General features: G+C 38.4%; 1 protein-coding gene across 1 annotated transcript in view; it reads left to right on the forward strand.

Annotated features, from left to right (window-relative positions):
- Window positions 1–1,153: 1,153 nt before the first annotated feature.
- Window positions 1,154–12,251, forward strand: part of mgat5b (alpha-1,6-mannosylglycoprotein 6-beta-N-acetylglucosaminyltransferase B) — a gene marked incomplete at both ends in the record, with an annotated part of 69,998 nt that continues 58,900 nt past the window's right edge. Inside the window, 2 exons of the mRNA XM_079252612.1 lie at window positions 1,154–1,221; window positions 2,586–2,698. Coding sequence (XP_079108738.1) covers window positions 1,154–1,221; window positions 2,586–2,698 — 181 coding nt within the window. The remainder of the gene's footprint in view (window positions 1,222–2,585; window positions 2,699–12,251) is intronic.

The raw sequence follows: 12,251 nt of genomic DNA on the forward strand, positions 1-12,251 counted from the left end.
CAGTCTGTCTCCAGACTGGAGCTGTCCAGCATCCTGACAGCTGGAAGAGACCCATTATTTCTGGGAAGTGCAAGATTTAATAGAGCTTGATAACTTGTGCGGGCTCCAGTCAGCAGAAAACAACCGATAAAGATTTGTAGAAAAAAAAAAGCAACATCTTCATTTAAAGATGATCATTAAGGACTTCCAATTCAGCACTTCAGTATGTTGTCGTGGATTTATTTTCTATTTATTTTAGAAGAACATCCTGAAGGGACATCCTATTTAAAAACACTAAATCAGGTTCTCTAAATGTTAGGAATGCTTTGCTGGACTGTATCACATTTTCATCAGCAAATAGCAAACTCACTGGGAGATTTTTTCTCCTGACTACTCCATGAATAAACTCTGTAGGGCATCCATAGGGCAGCCATGCAGCTTTGATATAATTCTCCTCACAGTGTGGGCACATATGAATCCATCTTATCATACTTACTATGCCGTGGTAAGCTCTGGCTATCTATCTCTCACCTTATGCCTATTTCTGCGCGATTAGATTTCCAGGAGCCCTTCAGTGTTGTGTCATGATGAATAATTGACTTTAAGTTTGAGGGAGGATCAGTTCATCGCAATTAAATAGTAGGCTCCGGGATTTGGATGCCTTTTAAATATATATATATATATATATATATATATATATATATATATATATATATATATATATATATATATAAACACTTTGGCATTCCAGAAAGAATCATTAGATGGCGCTACTAGTTAACAAGCCACAGCTAAAAATCCACTCTTATAATGAGATCACAGTCAGAGCTCCATCCACTGAAGATCCAATGAACTCAGCCGTCCTGGGCTATTGCGCCCCATGCAGCTTCATTTCCAGGACATTACACAGCGTTGCAGATCCAGTCATAACTCATTAGAGGACAATCACTGAGTAATCCCCCCTCATTCTTCAGGAGCATCTAGCTATTTGCTGTCTGCGGGAGACCCAGGCAACGTTTCAGCTGAAGTTGCTCGCAGCAAAAGCAGTTACGCGGGGAAGTTGCGCGTCGATCCCCTGGATCCAAGGCTGAAACTTTCCCCCTTTCTGTCTCCAGCTGGCACGCATGATTAGCGAGATGTTTATCACACCTGGCGCTCTCTTTGAGTTTGGAAAATGACTGCAAGCTTCAGCGATCTTTCCACGATGGTGAGGAGATGCCCCGTCACTTTCAAACCATTCAGGTAAGCGTGCTTTCTCTTGGAGCTGCAGCCCTTCCAGGCTGCACCTCATATTGTAATCGCAGCTATTTACAAAAGAAATGTATATATATATATTTTTTTAAAAAAAATTTTTTATGGAAATAAAACTTCATTTCAGCTTCTGGGCAAACGTGCATGGAGACATTAAAAAACTTTAAGCAACTAACATTCAGACTAGCTGATTTCCTATTTTATTGATGATAAATGAATAAACTTTCCTTAAATTTGAAGATAATCCAATTTATTGTCATTTGAATATTTCTTAATGTGGATTTAGCACGCATTCTGACAACTGTACAGCATTTTGTACAAAGTTGTGATTGTCTTTTCACCAGAGCACATCTTGCAAGTTCAGACTATTGGAATTAATTAGGAGGCTCTTCCACAGTTTAAAGTTTGCTTACTCAGCTACAGTGATCTCACTCTCAGCTGGGGAAGTAGCAAGAGCAAAGCAAGCAGACATATCATTAAAACTCCAGAGGACATGCCCAAACTTCCAGACTTCCAGCTTTGCATTAATTAGTCATCACTACGCCAGTGATGGCTCTTATGAGGCTTAAAGTCTCTTCTGGCTTCACAGCTTTTTTTTGTCCAGCATGATGATATTAGAACATTAGCTCTGAGGAGCTCCACCTGAGGAGCCAGAGAGAGAAACAAAGAAGACATCCTGCTGTGTGATCTGTGTTTTCATATAGCCAGTTTTCTCCACCATTATCTCATATACTGGATGTGGCACTAAAAGAGTCTCTGTGACTGCATCCTCTCTTTCGACAGCTATAAAAACGATACAGGATTTAGGTCTAGAAAAAAAGTGTCTTGCAGCTCTGCTCCATGAAAGGACAGTTTCCTAACGTTTTCTCAGCCTGATCGCCCTGACACTCAGAGGAGACAGTTTTAAGTAAATCTTTTTAAAGAATTCAAGAAGCCAATAAATATTTTCTGTGCGTGCACCATTCGCCTGCGGTTGAATGCCTCTATAATATGTGCTGTTTGTCCACTGAGCACAGCGAGAAGAAAACCCATCCATATAATGGTCCATTTGAAATGAGACAGCCTTGTGAGTACACAGTGCTACTCTGGGGGTTCATTGTTCCAATATTAACTTTTGTGAAAATTTGTGCACAATCAATAAATCCTTATACACTTCGGACTTGCTTGGAAGTAAAGTTTCAATGATCTCTGTTGGGGCCCCTCCGGCTGTGAAATTACACCACCTGCCCTTTTTTTTTTTGTTTTTTGTTTTTTCAATTTTCTTTCCCCTCCTTTGGTGTTCGCTCGCCTCAAGAGCTCTAACCTTGTAATTTCCTCTTTTGTAACTTAATCTCCCTTTTGTCTCTTTCCTGTAGAATTTTTGTACTGGGAGTTGGCTTCTTCAGCCTGTGCTTTCTAATGACTTCTCTTGGGGGCCAGTTCTCGGCCAAGCGACCCAGAGACTCCCCCTTCACCATTCGAGCTGAAGGTAAGCCTGCTGTCACACATCAGTGCTGCTTGGCAGCCTGAGACTCTGGCGGCTGTGTCCTGCACCGGTAATGATCAGACGGGGAACATGCTGAGAGCTTTGCGGGGCTGCCTTGATTGCTGCCAGCGGACTGACAGATCTGTTCACTTTTCTCATCAGGAGCACATTGGGAAGGGGGGGGGGGGGGGGGGGGGGGGGGGGGCACTATCAGCTTGAGAAGCCCCTTTCTCCTCTCATCTACACCTCCGTCTTTTTTTTTAAATGACTTTTATGACCGTGATCTGACCCACATGGATTTGAGTTGTTTTGTTAGACTGTTTTCCTACTGTTGCCCCCGTTTAAATGCATTTTGTGGAGGTAGAAACATGCTGTAAAACTCAGACTATGCATGATGAAATTGGTTCAAAATCAGTCCTGGAGTGAAGATTTTGAATCTGAAAATTTATTTTATGTAAGGACATTTAATGCATTTTCTTCATGAAAGCTGCATGTCTGAGGCTGTCAGCTTCTGTTATCATAAAGCAATGCTAAAATAGCTCCCGCTGCCCTCCCTGAGATCAACAAATCAAAGGCACTCCAGACAGAAATCACAACTGTTGACGACAATCCCTGAGAGAAATTAGTCTTTCTTTGCACGTCCTTTTGTGTTTGTGCACTGTGCATGTAAACCGCTACAGCACAAGCCGTTCGGGTCAGTCTTTGTTAGCTTTTTTTTAAATTTTTTTATTTTTTTTATCGCCGCCTGGCACAGTGTTGACTCTGCATGTCATTCTCCGTGACAGATACAGTACCAGCTGGCATGAAATGGAAGCGATGCTTCTCTCCATCAAAACTCATCCAAGGACAACAGTTGTTGGCAGCTTGTTACACTGATGTCAATTTATTTCAGTTCAAAAAGACCCCGCAGAGTGATCATTTCATCCCCTGTCTGAATAATGCAGATTGTCCCAGGGCCAATCGGTAAACATGCATGTTGCTGTGCGGCTCCTAGCTGTGGTATAATGTTCAAATGACTAACTGATGACTTGCGATGGATGTCTGGGTTATTGAAGGCTCCCTAATCCTCATGAAAAATTAATGTAACTCTGAAAAATGTAGTCGTAGTGGGAGGGCATGTTGTAGTGCGGTGCATCAGGTGTCATCATGGGGAAACTGTTTCAAGAATCTCACCCATTTACACTGATTTGCTTCAGGGGGAGAGAGAGAGAGAGAGAGAGAGAAAGCGAGAAGGACTAGTGGGTGAGACAGGAGAGCTGTCTGATTAATTAACCACTCACAGCCTGCAGTCAAGGGAAGATATCCGACCTCAAGCTCATTAAACACCGCCTTGGTGCTAACCACAGCGAGGCGAGCTATGTAAATGCTCGTTCTCTGTGTGCACGCTTTGTGTGCACACGCATGTTTGTGAGGATAAATGGCACTGAAGTCGGTGTAACGAATGAGCCGGGATGCATCGTTCAGGGTAGCACCATCTTGATCAGCCTCGCTGCACCTTGTCGAGGGATCCAAGCTTGTGATGCTTCACCATTTTTTTTTTTATGCAAAAAAAGTCCTTAAAATGAATCATGAGCTGTAAAAGCAGCCAAACCTTCACAGTATTTTGGATCTGAGATGGCGAACAAAATGGTTGAGCAATGCTGTTAGGCCCTAACTTCACTGTCGATTGCTCATCCTTTTACACTGTAGCACTGCCTGAGTGGTTAATAAGCATCCGACGTAAAGAGAAATGTGTAACTGTTATACTTTTGCCAGATTTTCAACTCCCTCTCTTGCCATGTGCAAGTGATGCACACACTTTGACACGGCACAGCCAGGGAGTTTGGATACGGAGCAATATCCCAGATTTGGAATGCATGCACTCCATTCATTACTTCCCTTTGAAGGTACAGGAACCTAACGATGTGCAGAAGTAAGCAGGCGGGGGGGGGAAGGAGACTATTTCTACCAGAGAGGGAAGCATGAAAGGCAGAGACGTTTGATCCTAGATATCTTAAAGGCTCCAGAGGTGCACTGTAGCTTTCTAATAAACTCTTTGAAGACCACCTTCATAGCCTGTCCTTTGGCCACAGGGGTCTCCATACAGCTTTAGCCATAAAGAGAGAAAATCAGCCCAGAATGCTTTCAGGTTTTTCCTCTGCTCAAAGCAAGACTAAAAGGTGTTAATGTCTTCTCTATCCATTACCTGAGTGTGTGTGTGTGTGTTTTTTTTTTTTTTTTTTAATGCTATTCTCAAAGTGCAGAAAAAATAATCCCTCAGCTAAAGCACATAAAGGATATATATGTATGTATTCTTTACTGGCACATGTGAATCATACATATTCTCTTTTGTATTTTCTGTGCTGAATCTATTTAATGTAAAATGTTGCAAATTGCTCATGAAAAAAAAGTATAAAATCATTTGATATTTTTTGTTACACCACTGTGACAGAACACGTTATCCTTAGTGTTTAATAAATTGGTGCGTTGTAGCACAATATCAGGTGTGCACGGAGCGTTTCCCAGCATCCCGTTTACTGCAAGCCTGTCAGAGACACTGACTGAACTTCTGTATTTCATGGCTCAGCAATCTTCACGAAATGACAGATGAGAATATGTCGTTTTTTGACATGGCTCATAGCGAGGGAGTGCCGCGTGCCGGTCGCTCAAAGCTGTGAATGTCAGTACTTTGTTTGAATGAAAAATTGGTTAAGTGATGCACTCGAAATGAAGGCCCTCTCCTCCGAGCGTGGATGGTGTGAATAAAATAAACTGACCTCCGCCACGGATGGAACCTGGCGAATTGCAGAAGGGGAAATGAGCGTGCAGGTGACTGCCTGGCTCCGCACCACTCAGAGGAGGGATTTGAATAAAGATTAATTCTCACAGCAGATACTTTAACAAAAGCCAGAAATTTTCTACTGAATAAATAAAATGAATGGAGAAAAAAAAAAATCATTAATCCTTGAAGGGAAATTAGATTTTTATATAGTGAGGAAGACATTGCTAAAGGTATTTTAGCTAAGCTGCTAACAAGGTTTCTGTGGGCTCGCCTTGTAATTATACTATGGCTCATATTTAGATTAATATTCTCTAAATATTCAGAACTGACACTCTGTGCTTTTTTTTTCTCAGACAGACAGACAGACGGATGCTATTGTTGTTGCTGGTTAAATTTCTCTTGTAGATGTCTTATCAGTTAATTGATTTTGACAACTGGAAACTATTTGGAAATTAAATACTACACTTTTAATTAGTACTTTTTATAGATTAGCTGTGGTAGTATAATTGAATTTATTGGAGTGTGACCATAGAGTGTGTTTGTGTACTTGCGATCATTGCCCATACATACAAAGCATTAAAAAGCAGCGTGATTTCGTCCTAGAGTAGTGAAAAGATATGCCGAAAAGGAACATGATACTACAGGTTGGCTGATTTTACTGTCTTTTTAGAATGTGTGTATTTTTAATCAGAAATAGCATCAGGGTCAGTAGGATGACTTCTGCAGCATTTTCTATTCTTGTTTCTCTCCCTTTCATAACTTTTTTTTTCTTTAGTGAGAAGCAGGACACACACACACACACACACACACACACACACACACATATATATATATATATATATATATATATATATATATATGCTGTTCATACGTTTTCATGCGCAGTAATGAATTTTATGAGCAGTGAGGAGAATAAATCTTCATAACTCCTGCAAAGAAAAATTATATGACATTCTGCATTTCCATACTCGTTTATTTCTGGGTGAGTTAAGTCGTGAATCTTTATTTGTTGTTAAAATAAGGCCACTGTATTTTTAGAGTTTTTTTTTTTTTCTCCCACCGTGTTTGTATTAACAGAGCACACAAAGGAATGCATTTTACTTAAAAATGTTTTAAGTTTTAAATCTCATGTAAAAAGTGGTCCTTTTACCACAGTTTTTACAACCCCAGTTAAAGACATGTTAGTTAGTATATTGCACTAAAAGAAAATTGACATGGTTTAATCCATTGTTTTTCAATTCCAGTCCTCAGGCTCCCCCTGCCCTGCATGTTTTATAGGCAACCCTACTTTAACACACCTGAATGAAATAAAGGGCTTGTTAACAGGCTGCAAAGAACATGATGAGTTCAGTAATCTGATTTAGGTGCTTTGGAGGAGGATCATGTCTAAAACGTGCAGGGCAGGAGGGGGGCCTGAGGACCGGAATTGTGAAAACACTGGATTAAACCAATATTTGACTGATACATGATACAGAATATATGATATGATACAGGGGAAAAAAAACGTATTGAATGAACTGTTTCATAAAAAAATTTGACAAACACATCTCAAAACAAATTGTGACAGAAGCGATGAAAGACTGAAAAGAGAAATTAGATTTAAAAAACAGCTGGAGAACAAATTTGGAGGGAAGATCTAGAGCAGGATTGGGCAACTCCGGTCCCTGAGAACTGTACTCCTTCATATGTTGTAAGTTTTCCTGCTGTAACACACCTGATTCAGATCAATGCATACTCAGCAGACTTATGCAGAGCCTGAAGTCAAACTCTGCACTAGTCTACTAATCCCCCATTGACATGTGTCAGGGTTGTTGGAGCAGGGAAACTCCTAACACTCGGAGAACTGCTGCTCCTGAGGACTGGAGTTGCACACCCTCAATCTACAGGACATAATGCAATACACAGCATGGTACGGTGATCTACATAATCGGAAAAGTGCTCTGTGCATTGTGAACGTGAAAGTGAACTGAAAATTTATTTTTGCATATCTATGAATGTGACGTTCCAACCAGCAGCAACGACATCTGTTACGGATAATAATGTTGTTATGGTGGTTTAAAAAAAATGTTTTGTTTTCCAAACATTATCACCCAGTTTGACTGGTGTTCTCATTGTGCACTTTCTTAAAATGGATTTGTGAGTTTCATGTGTTTTATGGTAAATGTGAATGCTCACAAACTGGCAATTTTGGCGGAGACTATTTTTCAGAGTTTGTGCAACTGGGACACCAACTATCTGGGAATAACGCCTGCCCTCTTTAAGTGGGAGTTGTGACAAAGCTGGAATGCACCATTAGTCCCAATTAATCTGGCAACTTGCAAGTCTAGAATGTAATTCTGAAAGGCAGATGTTCCCATCTGGATGATTTGTTTTCAGAGAGACCCCTGTCCCAACTTCTTTGCAACCTGTTACTGCCTTCAAATTCAAGTTGAGCTAATAGCTCTTACTGAAATGTGTGACTTTCTACTTTTGATATCTTTTATGTTGCATTGTGAATAAAAATTCCATGAAAATAAAATGGAATTGGGGTTGAAGAACGTTATGGAACATATTACACATTAAACTGCAATGTAATTTACATGTGCAGTGAATCATGAAGGTGGAGGAGCAGCAGCATGTCAGTTTGTTTGCAGGTAAACCAAACATCTCCATGCTTTTAATTAAAGCACAGCACATCTTCATAGTGTGGGTTGGAATGGGATGGGGGGTGTAACAAAGAAAAGAAGCAAATTAAGGCTGTAATTGAAGGTTGAGAGAGTCATGTTTAAACAAATATTCCAAGCGGTTTCCCTTCTTCCAGCCTGTCAGGCAGAATAAGAGGTCGGAGCTACAAACAGAATAAGTGACAGAGGTTTTTCTGCTCCGGAAACGGCTCCTGGATCCATCAGCTCCCTCACAGGTGTCAGAAAGACGGGAGCATCTCGGTCTCAATCAGCCATGTCCGTAATGAATATTCAAGCTGGTGAAGAAGGGACTAACCAATGATATGAGTTGTTTTTGTTTTTACATGTTGTGCAGAGGTCTGACCTCCATCATGCAAACCATTCAGCATGAGTGCACGTCAAAGACTGTGGGATTTATTCATCTAACTTTCAGCAATAATAATGAGAGCTAGAGGTAGAATGAATTCAGCAACAACTAGATGTGAAAAACTGAAGAAAAAAACAACATAAATCTCTAAACATAAACATATTTTCTTGGAAAGGAAATTAAATCTGACAAATATTTGATGAAGGAACATCTTTTCCTACCTTCTGTTGATGTTGACTCTTATGTTCACTAAGTACATTTTTCCACTTAAACTTTCAGAAATGAGCTAAGGTTGGGAAATTGAGTGAAGCGTGTTAAAGTGCTTACTCCTCCACATTCTTCATGTAAGAGTACCTTAATATATTCACATTTTACATACATGACCTTTTTGTCATTGTGTGGGTGTAATGTGCGGTGTATTTTGTGTTTTCTTCATGACCTAAAGAAGATAACTACAAATACTGGCATTCACTAAACCACTGTAAATTGAATGTTAAGTGATGCAGTTTTAATGTAATAGAATACAGTGAAAATGTATTTTGTCTTGAGGGAAAGTGTAGAATCACTGATTAAAAAAACACAAATGTACTTTGACTCCTCAAAGCCACATTCAAAATATATATATTTTATTTGAAAAAAGTTATTCATTGTAACAGAATAACCACAACTGTAAAAATATCACAAAATATTACACAAGACTCACATCTGTGTGAGATGTTGTGCTGCTTTCTTTATTATTTTATAGTGCTGTGTCCTGTTTTACTGTTTTGTTTTTTTAAAAAATTTTTTTATTGTTGGGTGGATTTCCAGTGATCATTAAAGTGATCTGTGCTGATTTTCTTTACCTTTATTTTTATTTTAAATTTTTTCAAAATTAAAACTTTCTTCAATTTACAAATATATCTTGTCTGGTGCTACGGGTCCATCTGGGTCTTCCTCTCCTGCTCTCTTTTTATTTAAAAAAATTTGGACAGATTTGCAATTTTGTTCAAAGTATGGAGAAAGGTGAATCCTGCAGCTCTGCTGAAGCTTCCCGTAAATTTGTTCAACCAAAGACAACAAATGGAGGTAAATCTGTTTAACAGATTTTGAATTTTATAAGCCTTTGAATTTCAAGCACCAACATTTTATGCAGCAAATTAACATATTTGAATTTTATTCATCTGAATTAAATGCTTCAATTTTCTAATCATTCATTTTTTGCTACTATGTTTTCAGAGTTTTAAATTCAAGAAAAAAAAATTCAAAAGAAAAAAATTCAGACTGCCACAATTCAACAGTCAAAATTCAGTGGTTAAAATTTGCCGTCCACTGGGATAACTAGTCACTTCAGGATATCATCGAACTGGCATTCAGCCAATCACGTCCTGCTCCATCAGTCACCTGACTCTGACGCATCAAGTTAGCAGCAATGCGCCAATGAGAGTGGCAACAAATGCAGAAGTCACATGGTTCATGGAGCGGACGACTGCTACAAACGCCGACAGTGCCACCATTGACCGTTGTTCATTTTCAGTGTTTTGGAAGCATTTTCTCTAGTAAGTGGCTGAAATGAGGACAGTTTTTGGTGTTGAGTCATTAACTGAATATGCTGCAACTAATCAAGTCAACTGTGTTATTTAATTTGGCCAGTTTAAGTTAATTTGTCATGCAACAAGCTAGAGGTACTGGTTAGCTAACGGGAGCCAGCTTCCAGTCTTCGATGCCGCCAATAAGCCGGTATTTATCACAGATTTATTGCAGTGATTAGGTGTTGTTTGTTCTCATTTGAAGATTTTTGTTAAATTTTAGATTTATCCTTTGGTGGTGGCTGTATTAGTTCACCTGATTTTATTTCCTGGTTGTAAACTCTACATTATAATATTAACCACATATTTAACTTTTCTTCTGAGAATGAGGTGAATTTTGCTATACATCCTAAAAGAGACAAAGCCTCAGTAACAGCAGCATTACTGGAGGGACAGCCTGGTCCTTTTGGATAATTCTGAATGTTATTAGTTTAAAAATATTGGACAGTATAAATGTGTATTTATTATTTTTCAGCTGATGTCAGAGCCTGGTGAACCTCCAGGATTCCTCTGTCTGATGCAGCTGCTGCAGTTTTCCACACAGTCTTTTCCATCTTATGCGTCAACATGAAATACATAAATGTGTTGCTGCTCCAGTACGTCCAATCACATCTCAGAAAGCTTCCCAGTTCCTTGCTGCAGCTCCACGTTGCTGTGATAACCATCTCATCCAGTTTACACACATTCTTCATCTACGTGAGACTGTGCTCAACTCAACTTTATTTATAAAGCCCTTTAAAACAACCAGAGTTGAAACAAAGTGTTGTACAATAAAATTATACCGTGCATAAAAATGTTTGATTTTTTTTTTTCTGTTTAGTTGAAGGTTGTTTTTAAGATGTGATGAACTCATTTAATGTTAACAAAAAAAAAATATTTCAGATTAATATTTTCAATGGTTTACAATAGTGTTCAGGCTAGAACAACAATAAACAGGATTACGCATGTATTCAGTTTACATGATGACAAGGGAAATATTAATTAAATAGTGCTATAACAATGGTATCTTGTATAATTAATTAGATTAATTTAAAAAATTAGTCCCAAATCATCACTTGGATTGGATTAATTACCAAATCATCATTCAAGGCATCTGCAGCCACTTGTCATTCAAATCATCTACAATGTCTTTACAATTATTTATTGAGATAATCTCCGCCGTTCATCTAATTTTCCATCTGACACCAGTTAGAAAAGACAGACTGAATGACACGTTCCACTGCTGGAGTGTTTGTTCCAGGATTTACTGTTTCCAGACAGTAATATCATGGGTTTTGTTGTATAATGTAGAGATGTGAAGTAAAGCTCAAACAGGTGGTAACTCTGACACACAGTAGCAGGACTAGGTGTAGCATTCCCATGCTAACATCCGTCATCCGTCAAATAAAATACACATTATGGGTATTGCATTAACTAAAATATTTATTTTGATCACTAAATATAATCTGTAAATGTATTTACTGGTATGTTTACCATTTAATTTCTATTGACAGTGTAATGCTATGATCATTTTTTTCTGCGCTACTTCTGAAAATAAAAAAAAAGTCAGAGTCTGGTGACGGATGGAGCTGGACATTATTGTCTGAATACCAGTTCAATGTTATCCTGAACTGACTAGTTATCCCAGTGACCGGATGTTAAAGCTGCTTTTCTGATGGCAAATTTTACCCACCGAATTTTGACTGTTGAGTTGCGGCAATCTGAATTTTTTTTTCCTTTGAATTTTTTTTATCTTTGAATTTTGGGTCTTGAATATTAAAACTCTGAAAGCATAGCAGCAAAAAAAACAAAAAAAAAAAAAAAAAGAATTTAGATAATTGAAGTATTTAATTTTGCTAAACAAAATTCAGTTATGTTAATTCGCTGCATAAAACTGGTGCTTGAAATTCAAAGGTTTATAAAATTCAAAACAAATATGCAAATGTTGAACACAGACCATCAAACTGCCAATACCTTTTTGTCTTACAGAGGAACTTTCTGATAATCAACTAACAAGATGCATTTGATTAGCAACAATCAACTGATGCTTCTCTCGGTCATTTTAATGAAAGTAGTAAAAGTAGTTGGTTTTAATTTACATTCAATTTAAAATACTATCGATCCTTTAAGAAAAATTGTAACTTTCAAGTAGCTTTATTTATTTATTTATTTGAACTAATAATGAATTAGCGGTGGCAGTGGTTCAGAAACTTTAGCT

Source organism: Telmatherina bonti, assembly GCF_933228915.1.
Source record: "Telmatherina bonti genome assembly, chromosome: 14".
Taxonomy (NCBI): domain Eukaryota; kingdom Metazoa; phylum Chordata; class Actinopteri; order Atheriniformes; family Telmatherinidae; genus Telmatherina; species Telmatherina bonti.